Source organism: Chiloscyllium plagiosum, unplaced genomic scaffold (assembly GCF_037043375.1).
Source record: "Chiloscyllium plagiosum isolate Xiang-an unplaced genomic scaffold, Cpla_swu_hap1 HiC_scaffold_7, whole genome shotgun sequence".
In the NCBI taxonomy this organism is placed as follows: domain Eukaryota; kingdom Metazoa; phylum Chordata; class Chondrichthyes; order Orectolobiformes; family Hemiscylliidae; genus Chiloscyllium; species Chiloscyllium plagiosum.
In genome coordinates this window covers 72510808-72526497 of record NW_028270145.1, presented here as the reverse complement: position 1 = coordinate 72526497, position 15690 = coordinate 72510808, and the positions used below count along the sequence as shown (strand labels likewise).

Sequence of the window (15690 nt, the reverse complement as noted above, 5' to 3'; positions counted from 1 at the left end):
ATTTAGGCTTGTATTGCATTTAAGTTCTATTTTGATATCTAATTTTAGAGATTTCATGAAGGATGCCTGGGCAGACATTGAGCGCTTTAAGGAACAGAAGAACAATGACCTGAAAGAGGCCCTTATCAGTTATGCAGTAATGCAGATAAGCATGTGCAAAAAGGTGGGTTGTTTATTACTACAATTGCCTATTTTTAAAACACCATGATTGATTTATGTGAAGAGAAGATTGAGTTTCAAACATAAAGTTCTCATCGGAATATTTAAGTAATTAAAGTATTTTGCAAGGAAAATTTTAATTTGAGGTCATATTCAACTAAAACTTGACTTTGCAGTAAATTTGTATAAATGTGTTCAATGGAACCAAGCCAAACTCTCTCTTTTCGGTTTTGAAAACTGAACAGAACATTGCAGTTTTGAATTGAGTTTAGAAGTCCATATCTCTTTGTCCTAATTACAAAAAAGTTAAACTACAGTGCATTTGTGATTTGTCCTTTTTATTTTGAATACATTCTAAGATCATAGACTCCATTCCCCCCCCCCTCCCCGCAGGAAGCTTGGGGCTATAATTTAACTGGCAGCAGCCCATCTTTTATTAAAAGAAAATGTTGTCCATGTTTTGATTTTACTGTTTGTGTTGAAATGCTTCCAAATTGGTATAAATAGTGGTGAGGGATTGCATTTGTTCTGGCTTATCAGATTTCTGAAAGCAAATAAACACAAGTCACGAATGCTTGTACGAATTTGCTGAGTTGACTATTGATTTTTGGGAAATATACAATTCATAGGCATTAATATACATTCTTTTTCTTTTGGTGTACACTCAAGTGCACAAACTTTAAATGGTATTTGAGTAAATGCTTGGGCCATAATTGCTGCTTTTCTTGAAACGTTTGGTTATATTTGGATTGTGACTAAACCCATTAAGGAAATGTTCTGTTGAATAGCTATTATTTATAGTGTCTCAGTTGTGATTCTTGCCACTTACAAATTGTAAAATTTGTGTGTCTGATTCCTTCATGTTTTGACTACCTGGAGGGAAATTTAGTAACTTTTTTTGGACAAAGCATTAATGCATTTTCAATATAGTCAGCTTGATTGAACTTCATTCTTGTTCATGCATACCAATTGATAACTTGGTCTGCCTTTGGAACAAAAGCACCTTTCAAATTTCTTTGGAGTTTCTTTTATTAGGCCAATTTTCCTAATAATGACATTTAGTTGAATATGGCCATTCAGATAATCCATCTTCCTGTTTTTTGCTCAGTCAGTAAGCCCACGTTTATCTACACATACTGCATCTGCTGTGAATTTGCCTACTCTCATTCGTCCGTCCGTCCGTCCGTCCCAACTCACTCCTAAGCATCTCTGCATTGACTCCACAGCTCACCCCATCTTTTCTGGAATGGCAGTCAGTGGTTGGAGATCAGATTATTCCAACTTTATTTCGTGTTTGTCAGCCAGTCTCCCCTCCCATCTCCCCCTCCCCCCTCCCCCTCCCTCATTCTCCTACCCCTCCCTCTCCCTCATTCTCATCCAGCTCTCTCTCTCTCTCTCTCTCTCTCTCTCTCTCTCTCTCTCTCTCTCTCTCTCTCTCTCTCTCTCTCTCTCTCTCTCTCTCTCTCTCTCTCTCTCTCTCTCCCTCTTCCCCCCCCTTCTCTCTCTCTCCCCTGTCTGTCTCTCTCTCCGTCTCTCTGTCTGTCTCTCTGTCTCTCTCTGTCTGTCTCTCTGTCTGTCTCTCTCTCTCTCTGTCTGTCTCTCTCTCTCTCTGTCTGTCTCTCTCTCTCTCTGTCTGTCTCTCTGTCTCTCTCTCTCTCTGTCTGTCTCTCTGTCTCTCTCTCTCTCTGTCTGTCTCTCTGTCTCCCCTCATGTAGCGCTCCACACTATCTGCACCAACCCCAGGTTCGCCATCAAACCTGCTGACAAAGGCTGGGGCAGTTGTAGTCTGGAGAACGAGCCTCTATGTTGCAGATGCCGAATGCCAACTCTCCAACCCTATGTCCTACCACCTCCTTGCCCATAACCTATCAGGTCAAAATCACTCTCTGTTTGTGCCCTCATTGCCTCTGATGCACTCTCCTCCACTACCTCCAATCTCATAGTCCCCTGCCGCACACTGCCCGGTTCTACCTGCTCCCCAAGATCAACCAGCCCAAATGCCCTGGCTGATCTATCATCTTGGATGCTCCTGCCCCACTGAACTCCTCTCATCCTATCTCAGCTCCATCCTCTTTCCCCTTAGTTCAGGTACTTCCCACCTACATCTGCATCACCAACCATGCCCTCCATCTCTTCAGTAACTCCCTGGCCCACAGTGTTTTGTTTTCACTGTGGACATGTAGTCCTTATACACATCCATACCCCATGAGGATGTCTTCCTGGCCCTCAGCCGCTTCCTCTCCAACAGACCCATCTAATCCCCCTCCACCAATACCCTCCTTTGCCTTGTGAACTGGTCCTAATTACCCTCCAGTCTGTACTTGCATGCTTGAACTCCACGCTTATACTCCAATGAAGTACTGAGGGAGGTCTTGTATTTAGGCTGAGATATTAAACCTAGGCCTCATTTGTCTCCTTGGAAGAATGTAAAATATCCTGCAACCCTACTTTTTAAGAGCTTGGGAGGTATTCTGAGGAAACTGGCCAATGTTTGTGGTCCAAATAATATATCAAACGAAAGTTACCTGATTGCTGTGTGTGGGAATTCACATGCAAATTGCCTGCCTATTAGTTTTCTACAATAAAATGGCTTTAAAAGTACTCCAAATGGCTGCAAAATGCTTGATGTCTGTCATGAAATGTTTTCTATAAAGAGTTTTAGCATTAATTTCTTTATGAAAATGCATGTCACACACCACTTGAAAATTTGGTATTTTTACCTAAAAATGTAAGTATTTTAAAATGGTTTTCTGTAATGCATATTTTTTTTTTGTAGGGAATTCAAGTCTGGACCAATGCTAAGGAATGCTTTAGCAAGATGTAAACGTTTACATTCAATAAACTTCAACCTTGCATAATACAAGCACAAGGAAAGGTAGAACTCAGAAATGATTTGAGCACATGGAATCCTTTTTACAGCGATTGTATATTTATCTTTCAATCCATTTGCTTGAGAAGTGGGCACAAAGAAACTTTTGTGAGAAAATGTCTTGCTAATAAAATTTTAAAAATCATGTTGCCAAGGACGTGGGGTTAAGGGAAAAGCAGGCAGAATTTCTATTTCAGAAACTAATCCATGTGCTGTGCTGGGTTTTTCCTGTAAATTTGAAAGCCTTCAGATCATTTCCAGATGTGATTACATTTTGCTAGTTTTTTTGGTGCAGTTTTGCATTGGCTTTCAACAAGGCTGATTTCCATAACTCTTAATAAAATGGACAGCTGCTCATATTTGCTGTAGAATATGTAGATTTGTACAATAAGTCTTAATTTCATGTGTTCAAAATACACTGTTTAATTCTTCTCAATAGAAGGTTCCAGCTTTATTTGATTTCCTTCTTTCGGCTGAATTTGCAGCATTCTACAAATGAGTAGATAAACATTCAATGTCTGGTATTTGGCTGGGATATACAAGAAATGATGTGTAACCAGCCAATCCTAATTAATGATTGGTATGAAGAACTGTTAACTTCTGGTGTGACCAGTGTAGATTATTTAATCTTGTTCATTGGCATAAAATTTGAATAATTTCAGTGTTGTGATTTTGTTTCAGTCTGGACAATGCATACAGTTATCAATCATGATTTGTAAGTGACAATGAAAAGTCTACTTTCTTAACCTGATTTGAGAAACTCATTAACTTCAGTATCTGATTTATCTATAGATTTTAATATTCTAGCTTTCCAAAACTTGTAAATTTCAAAGTGTAGATTATGACAGATGACTGCCTTCCCTTCAAACCGTTATGAGTACCATGCATGTCTAAGTAAATGTGATTTAAAATATCAACACTCAGTTAATGACACTACCATTTGTAATTGTTTCTTGAAGCCATTTCATCAGTCTTTCGGGTAAGTTTTTTTTTCTCTAATTTCAGCAAAAATGTTGAAGGGAAATTGCTTTTTCTACTGACTTTTCTATTCTAAAATTGTCAATGGGGGAAAAGTTCATTCCTGCTATAATTATGCTTTTATACAGTAAGAAAAGCAAAAAAAATTCCCTTCAGTTTTCTGTATTTCTTCTAACTTGAAGAATAGTGTTAAGCTGTGCTAGAACAACCATGCAGGTGATTTTAAGAAATCTGCTAACAAACACTTAGTTGAGAATGGATGGCGAAAGGGATAATTTGAACATATATGAACATTACCTGTTTAATGACCAAAAAAAAAATGATTTTTAAAAAGATGAAGTGACTTAAGTGATTCCATTAATACATTCTGTTGCCTTTTGCCTTGAAATGCCAAAACAATAACACTAAATGATGGTGCCTTAAATATTCTGCCATTTTTGTGCTTATTTGTATATGTATAGTAATTACTGCATGTTTGATTTACTTTGATTCCATCTTGGATTGCTCAAAAGGTTGCCTGAAAATTCATGTGTAGATAAAACCAGACAATACATTGAAGTTTGTAGAAGAATCAAAGGAATACACACCCCACTGTGCCAAAAGTGCTGAATGAATAAACATGCTTTTAAAATGCAAGTTTTGTGCTTTTCTTTCCACTTATTTTTCCAGTTGTAAATCTGAACAACAAAGCATCAGTGCTCATCTTGCTTGTGGTGAACAATGATTTGCACTAGACCAACTATGGGGAAAATAAATTAACTTCGATTAAAATATATGATGTATCCTCATTTCTTTTCTTTTTCTCCCCATTCTCTTCTAGTCATTCATGGCCCCAAGAGGGGAATAGAAGGAAGTGACCAGAATTGCTGAGCACCTTTGTGGATCCCGAGAGAGGGATAAGCTTAGGGTGGCAATCCTGAGGGAATGGGTTGATTTCTAAACATTCCTTTGCTTCTCACTGCTGAGCTTTTGTATAGTGTGCATCAAAAAGTGTAACAAACTTTACATCTAAGAGCAACATTTCTAAAACTGAACTGATTGGGCTCAACTGGAGAGGAAAGACATTATATGAGGATGTCTACATTGGCTGACAGTTATTTTAAATGTAGCTCAGTCGGGTGAATAACTGGTTTGCAATGCAGAGTAATGTTAACAGCATGGGTTCAATTATTGCACTGGCCAGGGTTACCATGAAGGATGTAGGTGTCTAAATACCAACCCATATCAGTGACCTGTTACCTTTTTCAAATGAAACCAGCCATCTTCCCCCTACTAATGGAGCTGTAATGCCACTGATCTAACTTTACTACCCTACACCACCAGAAGAATGTTATTAAAATAATCACTCAATAACTGCATACTAACCCATGTTTCACTTTTTTTAAAAAAAGCTATTGACCGGGGCTCGGAATAAGAGTAAAAACAATTTGGTCTTTTGGTTTTTTATTTATAGCAAGGATTTAATGAGTGGGTCTAAGCAGTATAATCACTTGCACCACACCTAATTGCTGGGATCCAGTTGGTCCTGTGGGTGTACTTCCTTCTTTGTTTAATCCTTTGACACTCCTTTTTATTATTTGGTATTTTTCGGGTCCTTAATCATGGATTAAGGTATAAAAATGTACAAACTTTCAGGCAAAAATCTCCACATACTTTTTGTTTTCTAATGTTCAGATATTTTGTTGCACAACTCTAGAGCAGGTGGGACTTGACCAGAATTGGAAGGCCCATATTCATGTCCCTATGAAACTTGAAGTAACTAAATTTTAATTGGAATTAAGACAAGCTAAACGAGACTTGCATGTGAAATACAGTAATTACATTATGACTATAGATCTTATCACAGTCATTACACCACACAGGAGACCATTTCGCCTATCTTGCCTGAATTGGATCTTAAAACAGGAAATTGGCACTTGTTTATATTTTTTTACCCCCATATATTTGCAAATAAGAATATGTAAATATCCAAATAATCATCCAATGCCATCTTGAATGCTTCAATTGAACCTGCATCCACCAAACTTCCAGATAGCACATGGCATTAGCTCTTTTTTTTCTTGTAAGTCACTTTAAATCTATGCCACCTTTATTTTGTTACATTGATGAGCAGGAAATCCTCTCTCTATGCACTCTATCCAGCATATGCACAATTTTGTAAACTTCTAACTCTCCTCTCTGTCCAAGGTGAACAGTTCCAGCTTCTTACATTTATCCTCATAACTGAAGTTTCTTATTCCTGAAAACATTCTTTTAATTACTTCTGCAATCTCTCCAATGCTGCTACTATGCTAAACACTACTGGAGTTTAATGCTCCAAGATCAAGTCCAAATTTTTCCTCAGGTGGGGTACTTTATTTTTATTTCAGATATATCAAAATTCGTCTCACTAATGAGTTTGCTATCCTTACCCAGTTGGACTTGCACACTTCCAGGTTCGCATCACTGTTTAGCTCTGACTTGCAGTCTGCAATGGTATAGAAGCCAGTATAAAACTGTGACAAAAAGTTGCCACAAAAAAAAATCCAGGGTTTCTTCGGCAGTAGTACCTTCAAAATGGGATTCGTAGCTGCCTTAACACTGGAGATGTGGCTGTATGTATCTATGGTTCACAACTGCATCAATTCAACATGCAGCTCACTGTCACCACCTAGAGGGCAAATAGGGGTGGGTACTAAATTTTGTCCTTGACACACGTTGACATATTAAAGGTGCATTTTTAAAGTATGAAATAAGGATTTACTATAAGCCATTTAACCATAGAATTAACTCAAACATCAATCAGTATTAATACTCAATTTGTGTAGTTATTGAAGCATTTTTTTTGAGTCTGCAGCTGCCCCTTTCTGTCAATTGGTGAAAAACCAGTATCCTGTCTTTGGTTTCATTCTTCGATGCAAGCATCACTGAACCTGTTTAGGCCTAAATCCATCTATCTCCAGATATATGATCCAATGTCCATATTCACACCTTGCAGAAATCTTGACATGCTGAACTGTATGGGAATCCCTTCCAATGGGAAGTGCAACCCACTGCAATAGTTCTCAAACTATTTCATTGAACTAACTGAAACTTTACCCCACCACCACCAAGACCTGACTGCCCTTGGACCGACCGATCATTCTCTCCATTAGTTCACCTTAACCATTTGCCAACCAACCCACTGTATTAATTCACTCATTCATCAACTCTCTAAGCTATGTTGTGCACTTCAGCTTACAACAAAGTAGCTGGTGCCACTAGATAAAGGTGTGGAGTGCCCTGAAGGATATTACATTTCATATTCTTTTGCACAGCTGGGCTTTGAAGACTCTACAAGAAATAGGCCTAGATGGGCAAATATTAAGGTCCACAGGCAGCCCTAAGATCATTGTCACTCTGTGGAATATTAGGAGAAAGTGAGGTCTGCAGATGCTGGAGATCAGAGCTGAAAATGCGTTGCTGGAAAAGCGCAGCAGGTCAGGCAGCATCCAGGGAACAGGAGAATCGACGTTTCGGGCATAAGCCCTTCTTCAGTAATGAGGAAAGTTTGTCCAGCAGGCTAAGATAAAAGGTAGGGAGGACGGACTTGGGGGAGGGGTGTCGGAAATGTGATAGGTGGAAAGAGGTCAAGGTGAGGGTGATAGGTCAGACTGGGGTGGGAGCGGAGAGGTCAGGAAGAAGATTGCAGGTTAGGAAGGCGGTGCTGAATTCGATGGATTTGACTGAGACAAGGTGGGGGGAGGGGAAATGAGGAAACTGGTGAAATCCGAGTTCATCCCTTTGGTTGGAGGGTTCCTAGGCGGAAGATGAGGCGCTCTTCCTCCAACCGTCGTTTTGTTGTGGTCTGGCGATGGAGGAGTCCAAAGACCTGCATATCCTTAGTGGAGTGGGAGGGGGAGTTGAAATGTTGAGCCACAGGGTGGTTGGGTTGGTTGGTCCGGGTGTCCCAGAGGTGTTCTCTGAAACGCTCCGCAAGTAGCCGGCCTGTCTCCCCAATATAGAGGAGGCCACATCGGGTGCAGAGGATGCAACAAATGATGTGTGTGGAGGTGCAGGTGAATCTGTGGCGGATATGGAAGTTTCCTTTGGGGCCTTGGAGGGAGGTGAGGGGGGAGGTGTGGGCGCAAGTCTTGCACCTCCTGCGGTTGCAGGGGAAGGTGCCGGGAGTGGAGGTTGGGTTGGTGGGGGGTGTTGATCTGACGAGGGAGTCACGGAGGGAGTGGTCTTTACGGAACGCTGATAGGGGAAGGGAGGGAAATATATCCTTGGTGGTGGGGTCCGTTTGGAGGTGGCGGAAATGACGGTGGATGATGCGCTGTACATGGAGATGGTGGGGTGGTAGGTGAGGACCAGTGGGGTTCTGTCCTGGTGGCGGTTGGAGGGGCAGGGCTCAAGGGCGGAGGAGCGGGAAGTGGAAGAGATGCGGTGGAGGGCATCGTCGACCACGTCGGGGGGGGAAATTGCAGTCCTTGAAGAAGGAGGCCATCTGCGTTTTTGGAACTGGTCCTCCCGGGAGCAGATGCGGCGGAGTCGAAGGAATTGGGAGAATGGGATGGCGTTTTTACAGGGGGCAGGATGGGAGGAGGTGTAGTCCAGGTAGCTGTGGGAGTCGGTGGAATATTAGACCAACATAAGTGAAATTCTGCCAGAAAGAAAATTTTAAGGTAATATTCCCTATATGTATGCAGATGCTAATTTGCATTGGTACGTAAATAGTAAAAGGAAAAGACAAGGTAGTTTGTTTGAATGCACGTGGCATTGAAAACAAGACACTAAAACTAATAGTCACTACTGTGATGTAGCTGCAGAATGACTTATTTTAGGACCTGAATATTGAAGGGTATGAGACATCTTGGAACGACAGGAAGCCAGGAAAAGGTGGATATATGGTTGTGTAATGAAAGATGATGATAGCATAGGGTATGATGATCTAAATTCAGGAAACCAACATGATGAAGTCATTTGGGTAGAAATGAGGAATGATGAAGGTGAGAGATCCCTTTTGGGATTTATGTTCAGGTTTCCTAACAGTAACCACAGGGTAAGTCAGGGTATCAAGGAATAAATAATGAGACCTTGTCAAAAGGGTAGAGCAATTATCATGATGGATTTTAACTGACATACTGACTGGAAAAATCAAATTGGAAAAAGAAGTCTAGATGAGGAATTCATTGAACATTTTTAGAATAGTTCCTTAGACCAGCACATTCTGGCATCAAAGAGAGTAGGCTATACTAGACCTGGTTTTGACCAATAAGGTAGGATTAATTACCAACCTCGCAATGAAAGTATAGTGATTGTAATGAGATCAGTAAGGTGGACTTCATAGAATAGGAGTTTCCTGATTGCGGCTGTTAATCTGAGAGATGAGAAGAGGAGTGTTGTCTGCAAATATTACCCTTCTCTGGTTTTGCTTATTAATGGCTCACTAGCCACATGGGTGTTTTCCTTGTTGCGGAAAATATGGAATAAAATTTTTGCACAATGCTGTCTTTTTATTGAGTCATTGCACGTACATGAAGGTACGAAAGCACTACTGCTGTGTAGTGGTAGTGTAAGAGATTAGAAACAAGATTAGAAGGTAAAATAAATGTATTTAAAATAAAAGAATGGTGTGTCAGGCATTCTGTTCAATCTGAGAGCTGACTCTGAGGGAGCTGGATAAGTATCAAGGACTCTCCATGTATAAGTAAAGGGGACTTTGTGATGGGGGAGCAGCCTCTGTAGAGTTATTTAAGTGGTGATGAGAGAAAAACATGCTCCTAAAGAAAGTTGCTTGCAACAGTCATCTTTGAGTTGGAGGAAGCATTTCTGGCATCGTATCGTTATTTGTGAAGCTTGTTTGTTCGATCCTGCTGTTGAAGACCAGGTCCAATATGTAGAAAGAATGTATTACTTTTTCTGGGCAAATAACATTAGGACAGAAGAAAGGCAACAAGGAATTCTTCTGACAGCTTGTGGACCCATGGCTTTTTCGGTTATTAGGAGCCTAATTTTCCCTTGAGGCTGTAGATATTAAAACCTTTCAAGAATTAACTGATTTAGTTAAGGAATATATTAATTCTAAACCTCTTCTAATTCTGAGATACTATTGGGTTTGCTCTTCATTTCAAGAACTGGGGAATCCATACCGAGATTTTTGATGAGGATAAGATGACTGGCAGAAGCATTTGACTTTGATTGAACCCTTGATGGGATGTTGACAGACTGTTTGATATGCAAGATTAATGATGTAACCATGCAAAAGTGCCTACTAGGTGAAACTCAACAGACTCCATAACTGGCTTTATCATTGGAAAATATGGTCAGTAGAGTGTAATGAGTTACAGAGTATTCTGATTTAAGTGAACACCCTCACCAGTCGAAGTTTGGGGGACACACTTGAGTGAAGCCAATTGCATAACCTCACTTAGGACATATCCTGAACAGAGGGGCTGTCGGTCAGCCCACAACAAAACCCCATAACAAAGCGAAGCCTCAGCCAAACGTTTAAACTTTCTTCAAGATCCAGGCAGGCAAGCCAATGAAATTTCTGCCGGTGTGCGGACTTGAGACAGCAAAAGAATCCAACTAGGCCTAAATTGAGTACAAGAATTCATAGGCTGGTATCCAGAAGGGTCCACAACCTGGAAATTCCACTTACAAAAATGGTTTGGAACATGTAAATTGCTCAGCAACATCCAAATCAGAACCGCCAATCAAAATAAATAAGTTTCGTTAAATAGTCACATGTGTCTAATGGAAGTTGACACCGGTGCAGCCATTTCAGTAATCACAGAACCAGTCTTTAACAAAGTTCACTCTGGACTCCAATCGTTAAGTTTGCGTAAGACCTCAGCCAGTCTGAGAATCTATACCGGGGAATCTTTACAGATTAAGGGTACAAGTTTGAGTCTGGTCTCTTATGAGAAGCAAATGGTTCAGTTATCACTGATCGTAGTAAAAGGTTTGAGCCCAAGTTTGATGGGCTGAAATTGATTGAGAAACATTCATCTAGATTGGCTCAACATTTTTTGATTAGAAAATGGCTGTCTAAGTGAAGCCCTAATTAAATACCTGGAGGTTTTGCAGGAAGGCTGAGGGACTATCAAATGACGCAAGGCCACCTTGCATGTTCACCGAGAAACAATTACACGATTCTACAAGTCTTGACATTTGCCTTTCAGACAAAAGCAGAGGCAGAAATCAGAAAGCTAGAAAGTGAAGGAATCATCACATCAGTCCAGTTTGCAGAGGGGGCAGCCCGGTGATACTGATTTTGAAGCCCAGCAGGTCAGTCCGCCTTTGTGGGGATTTTAAACAAATAGTAAACCACGTTTTGCAGCTGGATAAATATCCAATTCCTTGCATAGAGGATTTATACATGAAAGGGTCTGTCCTTCACAAAGTTGGACATGAACCATGTGTACTTGTAATTGCAATAAGATGAGAAATCCCAAAAGTAATACCCACAGGCTTTGTAACAGTTTAACAGACTGCCATTAGGGGTATCATCAGCCTGTACAATTTATCAACCAATGATAGAGAACAATTTACAAGGTCTATCCCAGGTTGCCATTTATCTCGATACCATGCTAATAACCGGGAAAACCAATAATGAGCACAGAGAACTTGGACGTAGTCCTTCAATGTTTCTCACTTTGCCTTAGAAGGGACCTGTGCCTGTTTCAGGCACCCCAATTGACTTAGGGCTACAGAATCAACAAAACCCGGTAACATCCTTTGGAAAATCCAGTGAGGGTGATCAAATATGTTCTGGCTCCCATGTCCAAGGTCTTTCCTTGAGCTGGTGAATTATTACTTCAGGTTCATACATGATCTGGCCTCCATCCCGGCACTTTTGCACCAACTTTTAAAAAAAGGGTCAGCCTTGGAAATGGTCAAACAACCAAGCCATACATTTCAGGGAAGTGAAGACACAGCTATCATCCTCGAAGGTGTTGGCACACTATGATTCCAAGCAAGATTTGGTATTAACATGCGCTACCTCCCTGTACAGTATTGGGGTATTATTAACTCATTGGTGCCCCAATGGAGAGGAACGCTCAATTGAATATGTATCAGGACTTTGGCTAATGCAGAGTATAAATACACCCAGATAGAGAAGGAAGCTTTGGCGGTCATATTTGGAGTCAGGAAATTCCACCAATACCTTTACAGATGTAAATTTGTAATAATAATGGACCAGAGTGGTGGGCTGTAATACTAAGTGTGTATAATTATAAGTTGGAACACCGTCCTGTAGGTTAAGTGTTATGACATGGAGGTGAACCCCTCTATTAATTAAATCAAACACCCAAAACAGCTCACCTCACCTCATAATGTTAAAATATGAGTGATCGACAACTCACAAATTCCACTATTTAAAGAAGGGATATGGGCTGGGTGCTGGCAAGTGGGACTAGATTGTGTTAGGATGTCTGGTCAGCATGGACGGGTTGGACCGAAGGGTCTGTTTCTGTGCTGAACATCTCTATGACTCTAAAATAACATCAGTTTTTTTTTATTCTAGAAGTGAACAACTATTCTATTCACAATTCTAAGCTCCCCTTTCTCTTAACAGCTTATTATCTGCCACTAACTCTCCAACATTATACTGTTCCCATAATACACTTACTAAGATTACACCAACTTAATTTCAAAACCACACAGCCACTGTGTCTTCTGTGTCTTTCTTCTTCCAACTGAAGATCTCCCTAGGTCGTCTTCTTTCTCTTTACTGTGAGTATATTTCATATGAAAAGGTTCCTTTGATAGAGAGTGTTTCCTAATTTCTTGGAGAACAAGATATTAAGTCTCCATGCATTTCTGTCTCGATGGCAGTTGCTCTCTCTACAATTTTCAAACATCCACATTTTTATCCCTGCAACATTAGATTGACTCCTTCGTTCAATGTTGGCAAAATAATAAATTCAAACTTGAATGGGTTTTAGTATCCTGGGGCATAATTTAAACTGATTGGTTAATTTCGAATTATTGTCAAAACAGCAACCAAAACTCAGATATCCATTTCATAGCCAAGTATTATATTTTTTCAATTTTCCAGTACACTCTGGGACTGCCATCCAATCTTACACACAGATGCTTGTAATCTCTCAGTTCAGAACAGCATTCTCTCTCTCTTAAAGGTAGTGTACATGCCTTCAACTTCATAACAAGTAACAAATGCAGATGCATTAAGCAGCCTCTCAGTGGCAGATACGCCACTGCTGGTACTGCTGCTGGAAGAGTCCGTATTAGTTTTATACTTTCTGGACACACAATGTCAGACTTTGGACACAGAAAGATTTGGTCCTTGCAAACTGAAACAACTGGTGGTGATGGGAGGAACCAAAGGGCCATCACAATCCGATTGAACTCAGAGAGATCAGATCACAGTAAAGTATGGCATATTATTATGGGGAGCGAGCATGATTTTCCCGGGAATAGGTTGCTGCCAGCTACTCCACCACAGTCATCCAAGGGTCTCCCAAATGAAGATGTTGGTGAGAAGTTACACTTGGTGGCCAGGATTTGATGAAGACAAAACTACGTTGCTGGGGCAGCACCCAGAATGCTAACAAGGACAAAAATTAGTTGCTAGAACACCCCCCCCCCCCCCCCCCCCCCCCATCCCCCCGCGCCACCAGCCCATGCCATGTGTGGTAATGGACCCGGTTGCACTTTGAGTATACCAGTCCTTTCATGGGCTCAGTGGATTCCCACTCAAAATATTGGATGTGCATTGATTTCATTCATTAAACATGGAGACGATGATAGAAAAACTGCACACATCTTTTACAATGCAGGGAATTTGAGTATTTCCTAAAGTTGAATAGAATTTGGTGTTTACTTATGATGTTTACTTCAGGGGATGAAATTTGGTTAGGAACCATGGGAATAGACATGTATGAGGCCTGGTTGACACAAGGTCATGTCCAGTGACGTATAAAGTTCAGGTAGGTATGATGGTCCTGAACAAATATGTGGACCATATGAATGCTGCAAATTTGCAAATGGTGAAGGGGCAAAATGTTCCCAGCTCCTCAACAACCTTTCCAAATGTTCCGGAACCCATGGAATCACCCTCTATGAAAAGCATGAAGATACCTTGGAGTCTAAGGTGAGCACAGTGAATGTCACTGCTTTGACAACTTTGCCGTTTGAAGAAGAGTTAATTTCTTCCAAGATGTTCTGAGTGCAAGAAGCAAGCTACACACCACCCGTATCAGAGGCAGAGTTGGAGGGGCCTGATGCAGTACTAAAACACCCTGGAGGTCCTACAAACAAAAGCTGATGTATGTCTTCAGACTCAGAGAAAGAGGGATGTAATGGTTGTAACAAGGTCAGCCAGGTGGACCTCTCAGAATTTGAGTTCCCTGACTGGGGCTGTTAATCTGGCTAACAGATAAGAACAGGAGTGACAGACATCCCATTCACTCTGAGAGCTGACTCTGACGTAGCTGGATCAGTGTCAAGGACATTCCATGTGTAAATAAAACACCCTGGGGAGCAGTGTACTGGATGTGATTTAGTTTGACTTACTCTAGGGGAGAGGATTGTGGGTCCAAGACGATGATTTTGAATTTAAACAGGAAAATTATGAGGGCATGAAAGCAGAGTTAATAAACTGGCAATTAAGGTTAAGGAATAGATCAATAGAGATGCAGTGGCAAACATTTCAAAAGATATTCCAGAAAATGCAGAATACATAACATTCCAACAAACAAGAAAAATTCTAAGGATGGATCTGCCCATGCTTGGTTAACCAACGAAAGTCAAATTGAAAGAAAAGACATATTTGCGCAAAGATAGCTGGGAGGTCCAGCGGTTTCTCTAGAATATTTTAAAAATTAGTAAGAAATTACTAAAAGATTAATAAGGAGGGAGCACTTAAGAACAAAAGGAAGTTAGTAAAAATACATAAACAGACTGAAAATTTCTTCCAATTTTTTTTAAAAAAGCTAACAAACAAAGTGGAGGTCCTATGGAAAATGGCACTGGGGAATTAGTAATGGATGTTAAAGAGAGGATAGATGAATTGAACAGATATTTTGCGGCAGTCATTACTAGAGAGGATACAAATGTACTCTCTGAAGAAGTGAAAATCAATGATAGTAATTTACTATATTATTCCATGCATGTGGTGGACCTCATGAAATTGTTGTTGGTCTCAGAAAGTAATAAAAATTTTATTGCCACCACAAAATTTGGATCCCAGGATAGTTGATCAAACATTAGACCAGAGAGGTAGATTTTAAAGGAATATTTTCGAGGGGCACAGCAGAAATTCAGGCAGGGAATTTTACAAGATAGGACCAAGGTGACTGAGGGCAGGATCATCGATGGAAAGAGGAGGTTGGAGGCTTAGCTCAGGCTTGAAAAGAATGCAGAGGATATGAACAGTTCAACGCTGAGAGCTGACATGAGCATAAAGTTTTTGGCAAGAACTGAGATATTAGAATTTTTTCTTACAAATATAAAACTGTAAAAAAAAAATCTTAACAAAGGCTTTGCTTGGACAAACAGACTGACAACATAGGTAATGCAGGGGTTGTTGGGGTTGGGGTAGTATTAGAGAGCTTAGTGTCAATAACGTGTGTGAAAGCGAGTCTTAAATACAAGAATGGTGTTGTCAAGGAACAGCATATCTATATACGTCGAGGAGAAAAAAAAATGGAGAGTAGATCATGAGATTTCATTGGTCATTTATGGAATGACAT

General features: G+C 40.4%; 1 protein-coding gene across 1 annotated transcript in view; it reads left to right on the top strand.

Moving 5' to 3' along the window:
* The window catches only part of snx4 (sorting nexin 4), a 53896-nt gene extending 49254 nt beyond the window's left edge, over positions 1-4642 (top strand). Inside the window, exons 13-14 of the mRNA XM_043693968.2 lie at positions 49-163; positions 2936-4642. Coding sequence (XP_043549903.1) covers positions 49-163; positions 2936-2983 — 163 coding nt within the window. The 3' untranslated portion in view covers positions 2984-4642. The remainder of the gene's footprint in view (positions 1-48; positions 164-2935) is intronic.
* Positions 4643-15690: the final 11048 nt, after the last annotated feature.